Source organism: Pyxicephalus adspersus, chromosome 10 (genome assembly GCF_032062135.1).
Source record: "Pyxicephalus adspersus chromosome 10, UCB_Pads_2.0, whole genome shotgun sequence".
Lineage (NCBI taxonomy): Eukaryota > Metazoa > Chordata > Amphibia > Anura > Pyxicephalidae > Pyxicephalus > Pyxicephalus adspersus.
Genome location: NC_092867.1, coordinates 17,231,971 through 17,245,498, shown reverse-complemented (window position 1 = coordinate 17,245,498; position 13,528 = coordinate 17,231,971). Strand labels below are relative to the sequence as shown.

The 13,528-nt window shown below is 36.6% G+C and overlaps 1 protein-coding gene across 1 annotated transcript in view; it reads left to right on the top strand.

Moving 5' to 3' along the window:
• The window catches only part of LOC140339621 (alpha-2-macroglobulin-like protein 1), a 72,038-nt gene that overhangs the window by 21,257 nt on the left and 37,253 nt on the right, over positions 1-13,528 (top strand). The window contains exons 8-12 of the mRNA XM_072424390.1: positions 243-399; positions 5,936-6,050; positions 9,661-9,767; positions 10,216-10,380; positions 13,036-13,257. Coding sequence (XP_072280491.1) covers positions 243-399; positions 5,936-6,050; positions 9,661-9,767; positions 10,216-10,380; positions 13,036-13,257 — 766 coding nt within the window. The remainder of the gene's footprint in view (positions 1-242; positions 400-5,935; positions 6,051-9,660; positions 9,768-10,215; positions 10,381-13,035; positions 13,258-13,528) is intronic.

Sequence of the window (13,528 nt, the reverse complement as noted above, 5' to 3'; positions counted from 1 at the left end):
ATGCTATCATGTCAATATGGTCCAAATTCCTTGAGGATTGTTTCTAGCACTAAATCTGTGCCACTAAGAATTCTGGGAGTTCTGAGGGAAAGGTTCTGAGGGGTCAACCTGGTACCAGCAAGGTGTACCTAATAAAGCAGCTGGGTAGTGTACAGTACAGTACACTAGTGAATTTATTAGCTTTGCTTTTATAAAACAATGCACTGCCTTGAATTTTACTGGAGTTCTTCCTTGTTTTCCAGTTACACCTATGGGAAAGCACACACAGGTTTGATGAGTCTCTCTGTATGCAAAATTGAACTTCCTCCATGGTATCTAATGTATGCTGATGATACTGAAGACATGTTTGAAGACAGTCATGATGATTTAGACGACTGTGTGCATATAAGGGATGTGCAGGTGGGGAATCTAAAAGAAAAACAATAACACAAAGTGTCATTCCTCACAAAAAGTGCTATTATGTGTTATGTATTATGTGTGTAAGTGGTCCTTAGTAAGCCTTTGACAGCTGGTCTGGACTTGTGGTCATGTGATCATGCGATTGCATGTATATGCAATAATATATAATTGCGAAGCTACTGAAATTGATATTTTGTTTTGCAGAACATATTCATACGTTAAGGTGAATCAGTGCCGCCTGTTCTGTTGTAGGTAGAATAGCATGGATTATAGTACATGACTATTGTTTACAGTTTTAGTGTACTGATACTGTAAATATAGTGCAAATAACAAAACAGTGCATTCAAACACTAATATTAACCGTAAATGTTAATTTACTAATTTTATTTAATTTAAATGTTAATTTACTAATATTAACCGTAAATGTTAATTTAATTTATGTGTGAACATAAGGAAAAAATTATAATGCTTTATCACAAAATAACCAATCATATAATACATACATGTTAAACCAAAAATCATAATCTACCAAAATATTATAACTATGATCAATGCAATAATAATGGTATACAAATGCATTTTTCACTCACATGTTCCACGTTACAGTATTGTATGCAAGAGATTGGTGGGCCCCATTGTATTGTATGCAAGAGATTGGTTGGATTCAGAGTCTTAAAAAATCAGTGCTGAAATCTCTATTAAATCTCCTTGGAACTCCTTGGCTGGATTATGTGGCTGAAGCACAGCCTAGCATATTTCTTCCTCAGAAAATTTTCAGAATCTCTGGTTTCATCTCTCCAGCCAAAGTGAACATGCTAACTGTAGCCTTTGAATGTGATTTCCTATGTTGGATGGTAGCCTCCTTCAAGGCAGTCCTATTTGTCCTGATCCTGATTTGTTTTCCTGATCCTGACTACCAGGTTTGATGGTTCAGGTATCTCTTTTGGAATTGAGGAAGTTGGTTCTTTGCATATTTAGAGAATCCACATACTAAATACCAACCTGAGGGCCTGGGGAGGTGTCTTTGGGGAGGTGTCTTTCTTCAAAGAGCAGGATGTCTGCTCTTTGAAGAAATCTCATCAGCCAATCAACTTCTGGAAACTTGGAACAACTTAGTTGTTGCTACTTTTCACAAGGCCTATCATCAAACATTGAATACACATTTGTGTTAGTGAGATATCTGAGGCTTCTACCTTTGGGGTTTCTCTGTGAAACTCATTTGCTTTGTCCTACAGTTGGGTGTGGTCTATCATCTGGCTCCCAAAATTTTCAGGGATCAAATTTCTGCTTTTTTATTGTGTTTAGAGGCTGTTGGCCTTTCACTCTCTGGTTGTGATGATTGATTGCGACAATTGCATGTGAGGAGATCTCACATGTAGCTTCACATGTCCTTTCTCCTGTAACTCAGTGGCACCCTAATTTGATTCTTTCTGAGCTTAGAACCCCTAGTTCTCTAGGGCCTGGGTTTTGCCATGTTGCTCATCCCTTGGCTGGACTGCATTCAGATCTCCTGTAGGTTCTCTTGGGACTGTATAGGTTTATTTGTTTATTAGCTTATTTGTTATCCAACACTTGGTTGAAGTGTCTGAGATGGTTGAATGCTTCCTGCGTCTCTCAATGTAATGAGAAAAAAGATGTTTGTACTTACTGTAAAATCCTTGTCTTGGAATCCATTGGCGTTCCACCTCTTTGTCCTTCTGATTTTATTATGTTTATGGTACTGCTTTGCTACAAAGCAGGCATGGTAGAATTAGGGATTTTGTTTCGTTTTTGGGTTTTTTTTCCAGTGTCCAGTCCTCGTGTAGGCTGTAGTAAAATAGTGAAAAAATGCAAAGTAGTGTACCCAAAGAATATATAATGGATAAACTCTATAAAGAAAGGGTGGTGCCGAGCCTTGACTATATAAACAAATGTAGTCCAAGCATATGAGAAGAAAGGAAGAAAAGAGGAAGGAAGGCTCTTTTTAGGCACCAATGTAATACCTTAACTAATTTCAGATAAAAAATACACTTTAATAAATTCAAGATATGGATTAAAAAGGTCAACAATAACGTAGTTACATGATTCCCATACATAAAAACAAATACTTAGCGGTTGTTTGTTATTTAGTCCCACTTGTTGATAAAATTAGGAAGAAGTGTTGCAGTGTGCTTTATTCCCAACGCGTTTCGCCCACAAAGAGCTTCATCGGGATTTTTTTTATAGTAAACAACAATTCTTGGGATTATAAAAGAGAATACAGCATTAAAATAGAGTCCAATGATAGTGGAAAATACATGCTTCAACACTGATTGATAAACAATAGATAGCAATATGCATAATAAATGCACTTCTTCATATAAATATTTATTATAAGGGTACAAAATGATAATTAATATAGATAGCATCAAAAGGATATAAGAAGCATAGGTTTCCCAGTGCAAATGATAATACATAAATACGAGAGGGTGCTGGGAAGTTCCTGGCTTTGCCCAGAAGGAAGAGAGCCAGAGTTATGAAATAACACATTTATTCAACATATTCCCCCCCTGAGACTGATGCATTTGGTACAGCATAGTTGCAGCCTTTCTAGACCGTTCAAATAAAAGTCATTTGGTTGGGCCACAAACCAGCTCTGAGCAGCATCTTTGACGTCAGAAATGTCTTCAAAACGTTGCCCCTTCAGGTGTTTCCTAACATTGGGGAACAGATATTAGTCCGAAGGGGCCAGGTCAGGTGAGTAGGGGGGATGGTGGACCTATTGGAAACCCAGGGTGTTCAATTTGGCAGCCACAAAGTTGGACGTGTGCGCAGGTGCATTGTCCTGCAAAAAAAGGATCCCTTTGGTCAGTTTTCATTGGTGTTTTGTCTAAATTGATTCCTTCAGCTGGTCCATGAGGTTAGCATAATATTGGGGTAGGTAGTCCACCAATAGAATACCGTCTTTGTCCCAGAAAATGGTCGCCATGACTTTTTGGGCGATTTCTAGGTTCGGAACTACTTCGGCTGTGGGGAACCCGCTGTGGCGCCATTCCTTTGACTGCTCCTTGGTTTCCGGATCATAGATATGGAGCCAGGTTTCATCCTCAGTCACTAACCTAGCTAAAAAGTCTTGTGCAGCTTCAAAATGTGCCAAAATTGCTTTGGATGCTTCAACTCCTTCTTCCTTCTTCTTCTGATCACTGTTCAAACATTTCAGCACCCACTTCGCTGACAGCTTTCACATGTCTAGGATAGTGGTAATAACAAACCCAACATGCTCCTGTGGGATGTCGGATATCTGGGCTATCTTTTTTGCGGATATTCACTGGTCCTCAATAATCAGCTCGCAGGTTGCCGGATAGGTGGAGGTTGGGAAGCGTTCACTGCGGGGCTCATCTTCAACGGTAAAAAGCCCAGTCTTGAAACGAGAAATCCAGGTTTTGACAGTGCTGTAGAAAGGATACTTCTCCCACAGTGTTTGTGACATCTCAGTGTGAATGTCCTTTGTTTTCCTGGAGAAACAAAACTTTCATGATGGCCCATAACTCCAACGACGTGAAACTTGCTTGTCCCTCTGCCATCACAGCTTCATACTAAAAGAAAAAATAGCTTTAAGAATCGCAAAGATTTTATATTTGCACAGTTACATACTAAGATATTAGGCTGTCATATGCCCCCACACTCATTTTTCTATTCCATCTAGAAGGAGGCAAAGCCAGGTACTTCACAGCACCCCCTTGTAGTATTCTTGGAATCCAAAATTAATACTCACATGGATCATGTATTTAAGCTGCGCTTTTTTAGCAGCAATAACTATAAACTGCCTTCAATCTGCACCATTGGTAAGTTTGGTAGAAGATGTATATATATCTTTTTCAGTAATTTTTCCATTACTCCCACGTTTATTTTCAGTATTAACCCTACCTTTTAACTTTTGTTGGGTTTTTTATTATTGTTATTATTATTATTTAGGTATATTGCGTCCCTCTTGACCTTTTGAGTATCATCAACTTATACTCTTCCCAGCTCTTGCTAATGCATACTCAACTTGTAAGTGTTAATCCTGTTTTCCTTCCTTTTGTCTTGTTTTCATACCTCTCACTGGTCATTTTTACCAGTTTTTTGAGAAGTATAATTTCCTTGACAGATTACCTGAGACAGCTCCTTTTCTATCCTTACCAATATATCTGCTAATGCTGAAGGTTGATTCCTGGATGTAAGTACTACCATTTAAATTTGTCATCATTTATAATCCTTTCCTCTTTTTTTCCATTCATTTTGGATTCCAAGAATACTATTTATGTATCATAATTTTTACTGGGAAACCTATGTATCTTATATCCTTGTGATGCTATCTATCTGTCTAACAATTATCATTTTGTGCCCTTATAATAAATGTATGAAGAAGTGCATTTATTATGCAAATGACTATTATGTATTGTTTATCAATCAGTGTTGACGCATGTGTTTTCTACTATCATTGGACCCTATTTTAATGCTGTATTGTCTTTTATAGTCCCAAGAGTTGTTGTTTTCCATAAAAAAAACACCCTGATGAAGCTCTTTTTGGGCAAAACACGTGGGAATAAAACACACCACAACATCTCGTCTTCCTAAATTTATCAACAAGTGGGACTCGCTAAATAACAAACAACCACTAAGTATTTGTTTTTATGTATGGGAATCATGTAACTACGTTATTGTTGACCTTTTTAATCCATATCTTGAATTTAATAAAGTGTATTTTTTATCTGAAATTAGTTAAGGTATTACATTGGTGCCTAAAAAGAGCCTTCCTTCCTCTTTTCTTCCTTTCTTCTCAGGCTGTAGTAAAAACCTTTAGTTAAAATCTTCTTATGGTCCACAATGAACTCCAAGAAAAGTACTTTGGGAAAAATCCCCAGATTTAAACTAAATATTGTAGCAAGCCCTGGCTTTTTATGTTTTAATAGATGTTTAATTTTCATTCTTGTATTTTTGTCTCGAGTCCTGCTTTATATTACACATAAGCTTACCTTCATTGCCCAGTATGTGTTCCAATGAAAGCAATTAGTCACATGGACTAAAAATTGCCCATGTGTCCACTGTCTTTTTTGCACAGTACAGGACTTGCATTATGTTTTGATACTGCTTAAAATTTTTTTTATTATTTATCATTTACACATTTACATTGATAAAAACCTCTATTTTGTCTTCCTTTCTTCCCGATTGGCTTTAGTGTCTTCTCAGTCTCTAATTTGACCTGAATACCTGTTTCAGGGCAATACCCATTTAGATGGCTAAACACAAGTTGCAGTGTGCCACTTGCAGTTATTTTTACAGTGTTGTCAGCATAACACTTCAGGGAATACTTCCATGATAGAAGAAAAAATCATTAGGCTTTACTCAACCTGGTACTTTTACCTCTAATTAAAATGAACAAAGCTGCATTTTCCTCAGGGATTCTCACTTACAAAGCACACAGCTGCACTTTTTTTTAAATAAATATGTCCCTTTAGAGTATTTTGTAAGATATGCTATACAATTCCTAAGATACTTTGGTGAATCAAGTTCTACATGTACACTTTTGTTTTAGATTGATGACAAAGGCTGTATGTCCAGGACATTTGACCTCAGTCCATTAAATATCTCCCAGACAAACTACAACCAGCTTTTAAAAGTCACGGCTTCAATGACAGAGGATTTTACAGGTGAGAATCGAACCTTTTTATTCAAATATTGTAAGGGTTCAAAAAGGCACTGAAAGATTCTATATTTCTCTAATGTGTACAGTAATTTCTCAAGGTTCCATGAGATGGGAGCTAGTTTTTACTTGTCAGCAGCAAATCAAATTTTTCAACCTCAACTCAAATCTGTTTCACATGCTTTAAATTTACATTTAATTGTGCATTACTTTGACTTTTGTTGAGTAAATGCATCCCAAAGTCCTAAAATTAGACTCTCGTGTGTTTCAGTCTGACTTTGCATTCTCCTTTATTTTTATCAAAAACAAATTAAACACTGCAATATTACTGTGTTTGGGGGTTCATTCTCTTAGTATGGCATAAGAAATCATGAAGAATTGTACAATCTAGATTAAGGGGGATTTATTGTAACCAAACACACATAAAGCAGAGTGTCATAAATTTGGCAGTATTTATCCAATAGCAAATAATCACAGTCAACACTGATAGTTGACCTTTACATTCACACTGAACTAAGGGAGGGAAGCATCTCTCCTATAGAGTGGGTCTCCTCATTAAAGTCACAGTCCCAAATTCAGCACCTACAGTATTCTTTCCTAAAGCATCCTCTGGGTTCCTATCTCCTCGGGCTTCCCCTCACTAAGTCTTCTACCACTGAGAGCCAGGCTCATCCTTTCAGTGGTCCAGGCTTCAGGCCACTTTGTAAGAAGGGCAGATTCTAGAACTGTCCATACATGAGCATTACCCCTTTTACCTTAAAGCAGCAAGTTTACAGCTTTGAAGTTGGCTGGATTGGATTTTTTTTGGTTGGTCAAAAAATCCAATTCTGAATTGGAAATCCAAATTAGGAAAGGAAAAAAACTCCTAATTGGGGAAGTTTAGGAACCTGCAACAACATGGGAACAGTGAATCTATATATATATATATATATATATATATATAAACAATTACAATTGGAAAAATAAATCACCTTGTATAACTGTAACTACATGCTGCTTTATCACTTCATTAGTCAGAAATAGTTTTATCAATTGTTGCAAAGAAAATTTTACATGTTTCCCATATTTAAACTTTTTGGTCCAAAATAAATAGCAATGGTTACATTAGACAAAAAGGAATCTTGGTCAGCATGCAACTCATTTTATGAAAACTTTACTGCTAAATGTGGTGTTAGCGGCTGTGACCCAATAGGTTTAGTCAAGGATCCACTAGAAGCTGCTGTTGTCTTGTGAGGTGACCATTCCAGAGAGTCAGAGCAGCTCTATAAAAGTCTTGCAGCCATGCGTGTGATGAGGTTATGGCCCTGATTCATGAAAGCTCTCCAGGCTGGGGATAATACACTTTCAGAAGTGAAGCTGGGTGATCCACAAAACATGGACTGGATTTTTCAAAATTATTTGCTATTTGTTAGCAAATGTTTTGAATCCTGGACCAGATCCATTCCAGGTTTGGTGGATCACCCAGCTTCACTTCTGAAAGTGTATTATCCCCAGCCTGGAGAGCTTTCATGAATCAGGGCCTATGAGAGAGGAAGTCAATAGTAGGTCATTGGAGGAGCGAAGAGAGCGGCTGGGGTGTTTGCAGGTTAAAAAGGTAGGTGGGACATATCTCACACATATCTCCTCCTATAAAGTGCTGCAATCTGATCTGATCTAATGGGCACCATGCCAAGCAATGTTTTCTTCCCTCTCCTTACCTGCTGCTGTAATCTGACCCTGTTTACCTAGCACAGCACCACATAATGGCAAATTGTGCTGTTGTGCTCTGTCTTCTTTAGAGGTCTACAGTGATGTCAGCACTTTTTAGAGGATGGAGAAAATGGTGGTAATGTGGCTGCCTTTAATTTCAGATTTTTACATTTTTACAAGGTAGTGTACAATAAAGGTAGGGGATGGGGGGAATTAGGAAACATACTCTGAACAATATATCAAAATAAACATTTACAACCACACACACATGGTAGAAAAAGGAATTCAGAAGACGATAATGAACATTTAGGGTCAGCAAAATAGGGTTACATAAATAATATAATCTCAACACAAATGTGGCTACCTTTAACTGGGCTTTCCTTTCCATGCACTGAAATTATGAGTTTTAATAAGAACTTGGGAAAGGAAGAATCCAGGTTGCAATCTGTTCTGACCAAATTGTTAGCACACAACTACTGATCACTCTTTTCAAAAGCACATATAAATCTTTCCTTTCTGGGTCCTGGAATCCCCTTGAATAGCCTCAGTGTTAACACCACAATACTGTGCTCTTAGAGCACTGGATGAAATTAATTTAAGAAATTACAGTTGCAATTTACAGTTATTATCTATGCTCGCTCTGTCCCCACCGAGCCACCTATTGTCCATGCTGAGTGCCCATTGTCCATGTTTCATCTGCTAGACTTTTTGGAGGCTATGGGTACATGTCCATAAGATGCAACTTATATATTTTAATTTACTGTGGAGAGAAGTAATTTATCATCTGCAAAAAATAAATTCAGATGAGTTGAGAACTTTCGATTTATGTTCAAAATGTCTTGGCTTGAAATAATACATTGAGCACATATATCAATAGTAATACTTTTTTACAGAGTCTTAACATTAAATATATTTTTCTAACATGTCCTGATCCCACAAGCAAAGTAAATAACCCCACTATGGCCCAATATAAAATTAAAGAGCAAATAAATAGGTCCACTTTCATTCCACCACAAAGTGAAGGACAATATATATATTGATTGTAAAAAATGGTAGAGGATCTTAAAGAATATTGAATCAAGAGGAAGGAAAACTTTAGAACACATGGATAAGTAAATATAATTTCGAAGGAGAAGAAATATATAGTCACAGCACTAGCATATAATATAAAAAATTGCCCAAACTAGACAAAAAATGTAATTCCTTTCAAGAAATAGAATATTTCATTCTAAAACCCCTCAAATTTCAATTCAAATTGCTTTTAAAAAAACTTCCCAAAAATGGGTTATTTTACCAGGTAAATCTATTGGGATTGGGATAAAGCCCATCAAAGAATATATTTTAAGGATATAAAACATCATTAACAAATTTTGAAAAATATTTTTTATAGGAGGGGTTAGTATTAGCAACTAAAGATGTTAATTCCCTTGATACTATAATACTACGTTGAAAATGGTTTGAGGCAGTTTTGGATAGAAAAAGCTTTGGATAAAAGTTCTGATCTCCCCTGCAAACAAAAAAGATTTATATTAGAATGCTCATCATTTCTCTTCTTTAAAAATTTTTTGGATATCTTCTTATTCAAGATTATTCAATAATTTATTGTGTTTTTGGTATATATCTTATATATCACGGCAAGTTCTGCTTGGATTTTTCAACAGTTATTTTGTGAAGTTGGGGCAGAATAGCTTCCTTGTCTTTAAAGTGTTCTTTATATATGTAAAGCCATAACTTTTCTAGTCATAAATACATTGTCTGTCCTTGTTGGTACAAAATACCTTTAGGATAATATTGCCAGAAAAACTAACTTTTGTGAAGTTGAATTAAAAAAAAAAGATGATGCTGCCAACTGCAAATTGCCTCAATGTACACTTGTGAGCTTGAGATGATTTACCTATGACATCCTCATACCTGGTTCTTTTCCACAGGAGACACAATACACTCTAATGCTATTTCCAGAATAGGTGTTGTGGAAGTTATGAGTTTTTCTGAGAATATTGAATTCTACCAGAAAGGAGTTCCATTAACAGTCAAGGTAATGGGGTTTTATGCCTAAAAAAGATGTATTCACTTGACTTATTTTGTGTAATTTTCAGAAGTGCATTTGACAGATTGACAAGGTTGACTTTTCTTACCATCCTACAAAGTTGCTTTACAAGGTCCTTTAGACTAAGACTAAAATGGGATGGGTGGGGGAGTTGTTTCAATGGTAGTAAATGATTTCCACCAAAGATTGTCAGATCCCCTGTTATAACAGCCCCTTGTGTGTTTTCATTAGAAAGCTGTAAAGTCAGTAAGCTGTTTCACCAAATTATTTTAGTATAGTTGCAGTGTGTATTAGATAGTGTTAGCAATTTACAGAATATTTAACTGTACATTTTAAGTTACTTTTAATATTAGCAAATATCTCAGAAGCATTTATCTCTATTTTATTTGTGGTTTGCTAGGGTGAGATAAAGTTATGTATTCTCATTTTTCCGTAGCTAATGGTTAAAGACAGAACATACTCCCCCAAGGTGAATGAAACTGTTTACTTGGTAGTTGGCTTTGAAGAGGAAGACTTGAACCTGACTGCAGTGACAAATGAATTGGGACTGGCAACCTTCACCCTGGACACTTCTTCGTGGGAGGACATGGTATCTATTAGGGTAAGATGAACAGACATTTTGGCATTAACACTATATAAACTAGTTTATTGATTTACAATGTTTAGTCACCCCAATGTTCACTTCAATCATTCAGTCATGTGCAAAGTATTTTTTCTATTTGTTTAAATCCTGCTGCATGGTTTTAGTAGTTTCAGTCACATACTTCATACGAGCATGAATGTTGGATTTCATTATATGTGTTCATGAATTGTTGTCCGCACCTCTCCGTCCCAAAAGAAAACAGAGACTGCACAATGTTTTTTGTAAATGCCCACAGTACCCCTTAGTTTACTGCCATAATACCAAATTAAACAAAAAAATAACACTAATAGCATACCTAAAAAAAAAAAATTAGGGATGAGCGAGCAGACATGTAAGCGAGAACGGCCTGTGTAAATTTGGCCGTCGAGATCGAATTTTTTGGGACCTGCAAGAGCAATCAGGGCCGCGAAGCTGACAGCTCCCCTCCCCTGACTGCTCTTGCAGCCCTGTAGTATGTGTTCTTGGATAGAGATTCTCTATCCAAGAACACAGGAGTACCGCAGCTGTGCTCATCATGGATGAATGCAGCCGTGGGAATCATCCTGTGATGATTCCCACGACTGCATTCATTGATGAGCACAGCCAAGGTACTCACACTGACAGGAGGAGCACCGCGGCTGCATTCATGAATGTAGCCATGGGAATCATCCTGTAATGATTTCCTTGATCTTCTGACGAGTCTGCAAAATCTGTTCACTGAAATTTTGCAGACCCATCGGAAATTCAAGGAAATTTTCACAAGAATGTCAGAGGCATTCTCGCTCATCCCTAATAAAAATACCGAATGAATAACCGTACAGATATAATATTCTAAAAAGGAGGTCTTTGGGATCATTAGCCTACAAAGGCTTGACTCCAGGACAGGACCATTTTCCAACTTACCAATTTGCCAAGCCCTCATTAAACAAAGAAACACCAAAAGGGCGAGCACCATACCAGCCATAGGGGCCACTCATGTTTTGAAACCATCCTAATATTTCAAAGACATCCAAATCATTGACAAATCATTCAACCATCTTGAAAAATACCTAACTAATGGAATAGGAGGTAAAAACCCTATTTCTCTTGTTCACCCTTCTGAAATTATCTCACAGCATCTCCTTCCCTTCGGTTGCACCCTACCACTACAACTCACAAACTCACTTCAGGTGACCCTATATTTTCTTCTAATCCCACTTATACCCAATTTAACACTTTCTGGGGATTCATTCCTCCCACAGTCAAGTAGCCCTTCTGGCTGTTAGCTAAACAACTGAGTTGCATACTTATATTGGGTCAGTGATTTAGAAGGTATTAATAGCATTTTATTCATTATTTACTATTTTAGGTGTATTCCAAGTTTCTCTAACAACTCCTGGTGTATATAGTGGGAAGACACTTCTGGATCCCTGTGGCATCAGAACAGTATTTATAGGCTATGTTCCAGAGTGGTGCCTCTACTGTCTTTTTTCTGTTCTGCCATTCAGAAAGCACAGCACAACACTTTATCAACTGCTGTGCTTCGTAAATGACACAGAAAAGTGAAGGGGACCAAGGCATCATGCTGCAACTAAGGTCATTCATAGACACTTCAGATGTTGCTCTGCTCTTCATTTTAGTAGGTGTTCTCTCCTGAGCTAGGAGAACTTCCAAATTTTTAAGCATGTGAACATCCAAATGTGTTATTTAAAGATAAAAAAACATTAAAAATAGCTGTGCCTGGAGTTTGTGTTTAATATCACTGCATGTGACAACTGCAGTTAACACCTGGATAAAGGATTTCTTTCAATGGGATTTGTGTTTAGGAACTTACCATATTTTTCATTTTCAGTAACACTGACTGCATTAGACATAACCATGCATGTATGTGTGAGAAGCTTTTTGCTTTTAAAGGATTAAATAATTTTAGTAAAGTATATTCCCAGATTTTCTTCGTTATTGGTGGGACAACCATATGCTTTCTGGTTTGTTTTTTGTTTTATTTTTAGCACTATAGTGAGCTAATAAAGTGTATAAAAACAAAAGGGAGGTTGTGAGTGGCCTATTACAAAGTTAAATAAAGGTGACAGCACAGTGATTCAGTAAAGACAAAGAATTAACTTAAAATCAAGTTTTTGCATGGGAACACAGCTCCAATGCACGTGTATATTAGCATACCAAACTGGAGGATAATGCACAACTGTGAGTTGTTGCAGTCATTCTGCATGTGTTTTTTGTTTGTTTTTTTTTTTTGTTTTTTTTTGCATTGACAGCCTATTCATTTTCAGTGGGCTACCTATGCACAGGAATAGTAAAATGTGAAAGGGGAATTAATGTTTTTTTTACTTGTGTCCCTTTGACCTCGACTGATATGATTTAGTGTAATTTTGCTAAGATTATACCAACCTTACCATTATTTTCAATTATGCTCAGTGCAACTCACAGCAGCTTTTTAAGTGCAGAGGAATCAATAAGTTGTTTTTACATTTTTTGTTCAACAAAGTTATAAAGGTTTGTGAGGAATGTGTGTATAGAAGAAGCAAACCTATGATATTGAAGTGCTGTATATATATTAGATCTTAAATATATAATTTATTCAAAGAATTTCAGTACCATATACAGAAGTAAAGGCAGCAAATATGTTTTCTTCCTAAGGGTAAATTTTTCCTGGAAGATGATAAAGAAAAAGAGGCGACTCAGAGCAGTAACGCTTTTACCTGGCTCCATCCTTTTTATTCAGAAAGTAATAGCTTCCTGAAAGTGTTGACTGTTGAAGGGTCACCACTGTGTGATGCTAAGCAATCAGTGACTGTGGAATACTTTATCAATAAAAATAAGCTGGATCCTAATTCTGACCATCAATCCTTCTTCTACATTGTAAGTATGTTAAATCATTATATATGTTATTTGTGCCAGACTACACTGTGGATGATATTCTTGTTACTTTCCCTGTGTTCTAGAGGCAAACAACTCATACAAAAATGAAATACATTTATGGGGTAATGCTTTCAACCCAAAGGATTTTTATTTCTATGCAATGTCACAGTTTTACCAGTCAGCATTGTCAGTCAGTTGACACAATTTCTTTGTTACATGTTTAGACTGTAGAAACATTACTGTGGTCTTTTCTGCACCCTCAAGATACTGT